Source organism: Monodelphis domestica, chromosome 2, assembly GCF_027887165.1.
Source record: "Monodelphis domestica isolate mMonDom1 chromosome 2, mMonDom1.pri, whole genome shotgun sequence".
NCBI classification, from domain to species: Eukaryota; Metazoa; Chordata; class Mammalia; order Didelphimorphia; family Didelphidae; genus Monodelphis; species Monodelphis domestica.
In genome coordinates, this window is record NC_077228.1 from 478,528,682 (window position 1) to 478,536,872 (window position 8,191).

Consider the following 8,191-nt stretch of genomic DNA (forward strand, 5'->3'; position numbering starts at 1 on the left):
GAACGAGAAATATTCATTCCAATTTATCAAATATACTTTGCATACATTTAAATCAGTATCTTGAGTAAAAATGCAGGAAAAATTTCCCCATAGAGAAATGGTTGGCAAGACAGACATGTTATAAAGTATATTCACCGTCTTCTAAAAATCTGACATCAATTCTCCAAAATATATTGCAATATTTCATTTAATTTCATTTTTCTGAAAAGATGGAATTCAATATTTGTTGGATTCCAAAAAACAAAATCAATCTTAACAGTCATTAAAAACAAACATTTTAAAGGCATATAACTTGAAAACATCCTCTAGGGTTTAAAATTTTAAAATTTCAGTATTATTTTGTTCTTTGTCATGGTAAATAATAAGAAATCATAAGAAATATCCAGACAGAGTAGTATAGAAAGAGCAATGGCTCTATTATTTGATGACCTGAACTTGAAGAAGGACTCTAAGACTTACTACTGGTGTTACTGTAGACATTGATTCTGGGCCTCAGTTTCCTGGATAAGAATGGGGTTAGACTTTAAATGATCTACAGTTTCCTTTAAGCTCCAAATATATGATACTATGATTCAATTTCCACTTCCACCAAGGATCCAATTTGATCTTAGACAAGAAAAATTTTCTGTCCTCTTTTGTGCGGATATTATTCAAATGTAGAACTAAAAGGGAAACAGATTCCTGAGGGAGCATATTAACTTAGAAAACCACAAAATATCATTACCTATGTTGTACTGAATTTTTATTTATTTTGCTAAACATTTCCCAATTATATTTTAATTTGGTTTGGGCTGTCCTCTCCCTCAGAATTTTGCCAGTTTTGCCTCTGCTGGAATTTGACACCTCTGCTCTAGCACTACAATATTTTATTTTCATAGTTGCTGTTATGTCCAAATGATGTCCAAGCACCTACTCACTTTAATGAACTTAAAATCAGTATATCAAATCAGCATATCTTATGAAATTCTGGGATACTGAAAGGTAGAAAAGGAATTATAATCAAATTATAATCAAATATAATCAAAATAATCAAACAACTCTTGGCTATGAAGTTACCTGTTTAGGAGCAGTCCTAAGTGGAGAGTAGCATCTGACTAACAAACCTTACTTTTTTTAAACAGAGAATAAAAATGGGAAATAAGTTGAAGAGAAGATTCTCAATGGGATAATAAGTATAAAAAGCAATAATAAATTAAGATATTGAACAGAGACAAGACTATAGTACGAATATAATGATTAAATTAAAAGGCTGAAGGAAGTATGTTAATAGCTAAACTTAAAAAATGTTATGGTCTATTCTCACAATCCTACATCTCCTATTCAATTCATTGGGTACAAGAGATTACAGACTCTCTTAGCCCAATTTTTTTCATTCTTAACCTGTTGCTTTAGAAGGTAGTTTTGATAAAATGGGCTTTTCACCATGGGCAAATAATCTTGAACTAACAAAAAGTTGCTTTCACTCTGGGCAAATAAGCATGAACAAACAAAAAATTGCCTAGACCAGACATTTTTATAGGTACTGTGGTTTGGAAAGGGGAAATCCCTGACTGAAGCAGCACCAGCACCAGCAGCCTACCAACCTGAAGGTGGGGCAACAGCCAAGGGAGTAATTAGGAATGTGGAATAGGAATGCATAGGACTAGCTAAACCCAAGGGGAAAAAAAAAGCTGTGAAAAGGAAGCATGAAAAAAGATGTAAACAGTAGTTCCCAGAAGACCCTAAGTTGGAAAAGGATGACTGAAACAACATTTTTCCTCTCTTAAACTGGTAGCCTTTTCACATCTCCAAAAGTAATATCATTCTACCATCACCCACTTGCAGATTTAAGATCAACTACATTTTTAAAAGCTCTACTTTGATTCTTTCAAGCAACCACACAGATTGTGTATTAAGTCAAATTGTCCACAAATGTAAATTTTGTAAATGTTCTGAGTCTCCTAGCTCAGTAAGACATGTAAGGACAATATGACACAACAGAAAAAGTACTGGTTTGATCATCCTAATTCTGCTTCAGACCCTTATTAGTGTGAGACACCTCTCTGACCTTCAGTTTCCTCTTTTAATTACCTACTATACAGGAAAAAGGTAAGTGAATGTTTAGATAATTAGCAGAGCATTAATAGAGAACATTGTGGATTCTGATTTTGGATTTGGATACATGGGAGATGGATTTAGGGGGAAGAAAGTGGCAATAAACATGAGTCTTTCTCCAGAATGAGTGAAAATTATATTGGGGAATAAGATAATAAAGAAAATCAAAGAGAGTCAAGAAAATAACAGAAATGAAAACATTGTAGTGTTATTGACTTCACTAAATTTTTGACAACACAAGTTAGGGATGCCTAGGTTGTACATAATTAAATGGAAATAGGCAAGGGCCAGATAATGATAAACTCTGCTGTCAAGCTATCACTTCTGAGAGAGTGCATGACAAGGCAGCAAACACACAGATCTGGTAATCAGAGGACCTGAATTTGAATTCTTCCGACCTAGTGTTTAACCAGGTAAGTCCTCAGTCTGAGTTTCCTTATCTGTAAACTACTTATTTCATGGGGTTGTTGTGAGGAAAAAGGCTTTGTGAATAGTAAAACACTATATAAATGCAATCATTCAAAGGTTGATTATCTCCAAATAGTAATTGGCACAATCTAAGAAGCCTTGGCATTACCAGGAACCGGTACTTTGAGTATTATCTTATTTGCAAAACTGTTGTGTAAAAAATTTCAATCCAACTCTGGACATATTGGGAGATCAGATATCATGAAACTGGAGTAAAGGCACCATCCTCTCACTTGTAAGTAACTTTGTTCCTCGGGTGCTTTTGTTTGTTTGTTTTGTTTTTATGTCTTTAAATTACTTCAAATGCCTGTTCTTAAACTTTTGAATACCCAGGAAAAGTCACTCAGAAGAATTACCACAGTAAAAACAAAACAAAACAAAAAAACAGCAAACCGACAAAACAGTTTTGTTTCCCCGAAGCTCCTTTCACAGAGAATCCAGTACTTAAAGAGTAAGTATTAACTTGGGGATAGTGAGGCTGATTCCTGATGGAGGAAGGGGTGGTGAAGTGCATTACTTAGCTTCAATTTACTGGGGTAGGGAGGAAAGATGGGCTTCCCCCCAAGATTCGCACAAATTGTCAAGAGATCACATAAGGAAATAAAGCCACAGGATGACACCCCAAAAATGAAACACAAAACCACTAAATTCAGAACCTGCTCGGCCCCCCCACAACCCCACCTCCACACCCCTCCCCTCCCCAACAGTGCCCAGTTCGAGGTTCCGCGGTGTACCGCAGGAGAGGGTGGTTACCAACGTGGGAGGCCCGACGAGACGTCTCGGGGTTCTGCCGTTTGCTGGGGCAGGAGGGAGGGAGAGTAGGAAAGCCTCCAGAAAAAGGCGCTCTCTCCCTCAAAGGTTGGTGGGGGCGGGGGGATGGGAAGGGGAGTTTAAAGGCCCAGGGCTACCCAACCTGGGGACCGGCAGGGAGGGCCCCAAGCTGACACGTCAAGCGCCCCTCCCGCCGCACCCCCCCCGGGCAGACGGGAGGTATCGCCGAAGCTGCGGAGAAGGGAAAGGTCGGGGAGGGAGCGCGCGTCCGAAAGCTGACCCGGGAGGTGGGGGACGCAGGGGACCACTCACCTGGTGCGTGTTGTTAACCAGACTGGCCTCGAAACCCTGAAGCGGGCTGCAGCCCTCGTCCTCTCCGTTCGGGCTCCGCCGCCGTCGCTGGCCGAGGCCGACTTCTGTTCCCCACAGCCGGCTCCTCAGCGAGGGGCCCGGCCGGTCAGCCAGCAGTGCAGTCCGAATTCCGGCCGCCGCTGGCGGCGGAGCGTCCAGTAGGTCCCGGCCGAGGCTGGCGGGGACTGCGGGCAGCAGGAGGAGGAGGCCGAGGCCACGGAGCCAGAGCGAGGGACTACAGACGGCGGCTGCAGCAGCTCCCCGGGGAGGCTCCATCGCTGTCGGACGCCGACGCCGACACCTGCAACCTCAAACGCCCGCTCCCCTATTCGGCGGTCCGCCACACCCCCCTCCGCTGATCCTCGCCCTCATTGGCTGCCGCCTGCCAGGCCTCTCCGACCCCTTAGGCTAGCCTGCCAGTCCGTCTTGCTGCTGCCACTCCTCATTGGTCAGAGTCTTCTCCAGCTTCGGGCGTCCTCGCTTCGGCAGCCGAGGAGCTGGACCCATTGGTCAAGCAACGAGGCTTTTCTAATTGGTCGAGAGGGGCTGAGGTCATCGCTCCCCTGCCCAGCGTATTCGTGGCCAGCCTCGGAGAGTTAACGCTGGGGGAGACCCGGGGGAGGCGGTCGTCCTACTCTGGGACCAGCCGAGGCAGCTCCTCCCCCTCCCGAGCCCCCGGCCCTCCCGCGTGTTACCAATAACTGTCCCTTCCCGGACGGTCTTAAGAGTGTGTGGGAGGGCATTAAAGCAACCAACGAAACCCTTCTAGGGGAATGTAATCGAGTAGCCCGCCGCGAGCTGGAGGGGACGGCTAGTTCCCGACCAGGGCTTCGGATTCCACCCCCGCGCACTTGAACCCCAGCCCAGCCTCGGCTGCTGCTGCTGCTGCGATTGCTCCGCTGCAGCCCGGGCTGCCTAGGGGTAAAAGAGCGCGGGGTAGGCCTGAGCCTGCCTGCCTAGCCAGATAGTGATTAGAACATCTACTACCGTAGTGCAATCCCCAAGACTTCATAGTTGCCTTCCTCCACTGCAGGGAGGCGGGAAGAAGGCTTCCGAACTGTGGCTCTATGGAAGCAAGGGAATGGCGCTTCGGGGTTCAACCAGGGAAAGGCATCGCCTGCATTTTTCACCTCTGGGTGAACATTCTTGCCTAAGTACTCGCTTAAAACGTAATGCCCATTGCGTCCGCGTTTGATTTCTAGGGCACTGCAGAATAACAATAACAAAACCAAAACGCACCATTCCCTTCAACTCGAGAATTGCTCTTACAAGCAAGATGCTCAGAGGTGCATCTCAGGTAGAACCAGTTCTTCGTCAGTTTGTGTTACCAACTTCACTCTTACCGTGAGAAAGTTGCCTCCCCTCTTTCCCAATGTAAAGCACCCGATAGGAAAAGTGCCTCATGAGGGAAGAATGTGCAAAAGAATATTACCCACACCTCCTCTCATCTAGGAAAAGGGAATTTGTTGGCGAAAGGTGATTCCCTCCGGCAATTATCAATACATTTAAATGAGAAGTAATAATGAGCAGATTAGAGAACATAGAGACCATCCTCATGTTTGTAACAAGATTCTTTGGGATATTTTAACTAGGAAACAAAAACTGCGCGGGAATTTCCCAAAGTAACAGAAATGGAATATTGATGTGAAGATATATATACAAACTGAGGACTAAAGAAAATTGAATCAAAGTCTCCAGCTGCTAGGCACAAAAAAAAAGATAATGCCTGTTGGCAAGAGACTCTCTGAAAAATAGAACACTTTGTCCCTTTCCATAATACTACCATGATTGACTAATTCTTATCCCCTCCCCCACCTACCATTTTTAATCTGTACCAACTATGAAGTAGATCACAAGACAGCCAGTACTAGTAGCCATGTGATTAAATGGAGGGTATAAAGGATTATTTCTTTGTTTGGGTGACACTCAAGGATGAATGGGCTATTGTCTGTCTTGGGGGAAAAAACAGTGCCACCTCCTGGAAAAATCAGCAAAGTACATGTTTACCTATTAAAGATCATTTTAAAGTCAGGAATTCATTTGTTCTGCACAAATTTAGCATTAAGATAGGTGAGCAAGTATTTACTTTAAAACTTGAAAATTATACAATTATCTCTATCTTTACTTGGCATTTACCTGGCAGTATGGTGCAGGGGGAAGGCAATAGAAAAAGAGAGGAGAGAAAAGGAAGAAAAAAGGAAGAGCAGAGGATGGAAGGGAGGCTATTGAGTAGAAGATTTTATTTCAAATCCTGCCTCAGACTCTGACTAAGCCACTTAACCTCTCTCAGGCTCAGTTGCCTTAATTGTAAAATAAAAGGGTTATACTAGAAGACCTCTGAGGTCCCATCCAACTTTAAATATATATATATTATTTAAATATATCATTTATTTTTATTATTTATTCTTATATTATTTTATTATTTATTATTATTTAAATATACATATATATAAAATATATAAAAACGTAACAATAGTAGTATCTGACTTGACCCTTCAGCTGGAGTTTAAGTTCCTTGAGGGCAAGGACAACATGAGCATCTGCTTTTTTGTCTCCCCCAAATGTCTAACACAGTAGGTGATTAATATTTATTATACCTTTGAAAATTCATATTTGTAAATATTACATTTTTCTTTTCAACCTTTCTTTTAATAGAAAAATTGGAGAGTCAGGAATTAATTACACTTTGGTTCAGTATATGTAACTTTCAATTTCATTTGCCCAAAGATAGAAAAATAATTTATTCTCTTTTCAAGTGTATACTTTCTCCAAGATAATTTTGCCAGGTAAATGGGTAGATGTGGATAACAAAAGTCTTAACACATTGAAAGCTAATAGGTATTGGATAGTTTTGTCAACTTAATAGTTCTAAGCGTCTATCCAAGGCAAAACCTTAAACATGAAATTGTTTGACAATACATCAAAGTTTGTCCCATACAAAGAACTGATGCAACTATTTAGAGTATATAGTTCACTTTGGAGTAGTGGTTGCACCCTAATAAAAGTGAAGCATCAAATACTCAGTGGGAGCTCATAAAACTTGAGCTACTTGTTAAGAGCTGTGGGTTAAGGGCTGCTCTTAGTTCATCCCCCCCCCCCCAAATTAAAACATAAGGTCACAGACTCAAAATTTCTCACCTCTTGATAATTTCTATCCTGGTTTTCATTCATCTGAATATCACTCACAGCATTCTAGAATGGGGATGGATTCATTCATTCATCTAATATATTAAGCTGAGTTATGCTCTGGGAGAGAAAGTTTAATTAAGCCAGGATTCCAACCCTCACGTTGCTTACAGATAGGGTCAAGTTCTCTGAAAGAATTTCATTGAATAAACAATTGCATAATGAATTACTTAAATTGTAAGCCATAAACTCCTAACCCAAGAGTAATAAGGATGTTAAGATAAAGGTTCCAACTTAATCATTTGCCAGGAAATGAAGGCGAACATGGAGAAATGAATCCAGAAGGTAAATTTGTCATGCTGTATTAAAGCATCTCTTCAGAATTCAATCCTTTTGATCCCAAGTTAGTTCATTTTCTTTGACTTCCAAATAAAGACCACTGTGTATAATATTTTGGTTTCTGCTGTTAATCTGTTGTTTGAACTTGGGCAAGTGAGCCTCTCTAGGCCCAAATTTCCCCAACTGTAATAAAAAGGTTAGACTAATCTTTAACTAGGTCCTTTACAGTCATAACCTTTTGTGATTTTATGCTAGAAATCTGATTGATTTAACTTCTCCCAACAATCAGAACCAGCTTACCATTTATACACTTTTTATTTTCCACAGGATGGTGATTTTATCAGTGTATAGTACTCCCCAGTGAGAAAATTACTACCAATGCAGAGCAATTACTTAGCAATTTTATAGTCTTAAGAGTTGCCAGAGGCAGCAGTGGATAGTGTTGGGCTGGGAGTTGAGAAGACTTGACTTCCAATCTAACCTAAGCTACTTATTAGCTGTGTTATCCTGGACAAGTCACTTAATCCCATATTGCCTACTCCCCAAAAGTCAGATAGGATACTGAGTTTAAATGACTTGCCCAAGGTCACAAAACCAGGATATATTAGAGGCAGGACTCTGACCAGCTTTTAGTTCACTACATCACTCTCTTACTTCCAATTAGAAATGGTTTAGCAATCCTTACTGATACTTCCTTTTTAAAATATTAATACACATTTTAGAGTCAAGCAAATGATTTTGAGGTTCCCAGAAGTACAATCAAGCCTTCATTATTCATAATTATTAGGGTTTTTTTCATCCTTCCATTCATCTTTTTTTCTATTCTTTACCAAACTCCCTTAAGGGTCCCCTCCTAATAACATTTGAATCATCTCTACTCTATTGATAGCTATAATGTGAAAAATGACCTGATTTTACATCTTATTATTTGATTAGAATCTAAGGCGAGTAAAGGCAGTCATAAATTTTATCTCAAAGGCCAATTAGTGTTTCTCAGAAAGTTGCCAGACTATGTCCCCTCTCTCTAGAAAGCTACCTCACA

At 41.0% G+C, this 8,191-nt stretch overlaps 1 protein-coding gene across 4 annotated transcripts in view; it reads right to left on the minus strand.

Moving 5' to 3' along the window:
- Nucleotides 1–4,294, minus strand: part of SORT1 (sortilin 1) — a 72,731-nt gene extending 68,437 nt beyond the window's left edge. For all 4 annotated transcript variants that reach the window (XM_056819174.1, XM_056819172.1, XM_056819173.1 and 1 more), the window contains exon 1: nucleotides 3,646–4,294. In XM_056819174.1, the coding sequence (XP_056675152.1) occupies nucleotides 3,646–3,960 (315 nt within the window). In that variant the 5' untranslated portion in view covers nucleotides 3,961–4,294. The remainder of the gene's footprint in view (nucleotides 1–3,645) is intronic.
- Between the last annotated feature and the right edge of the window lie 3,897 nt (nucleotides 4,295–8,191).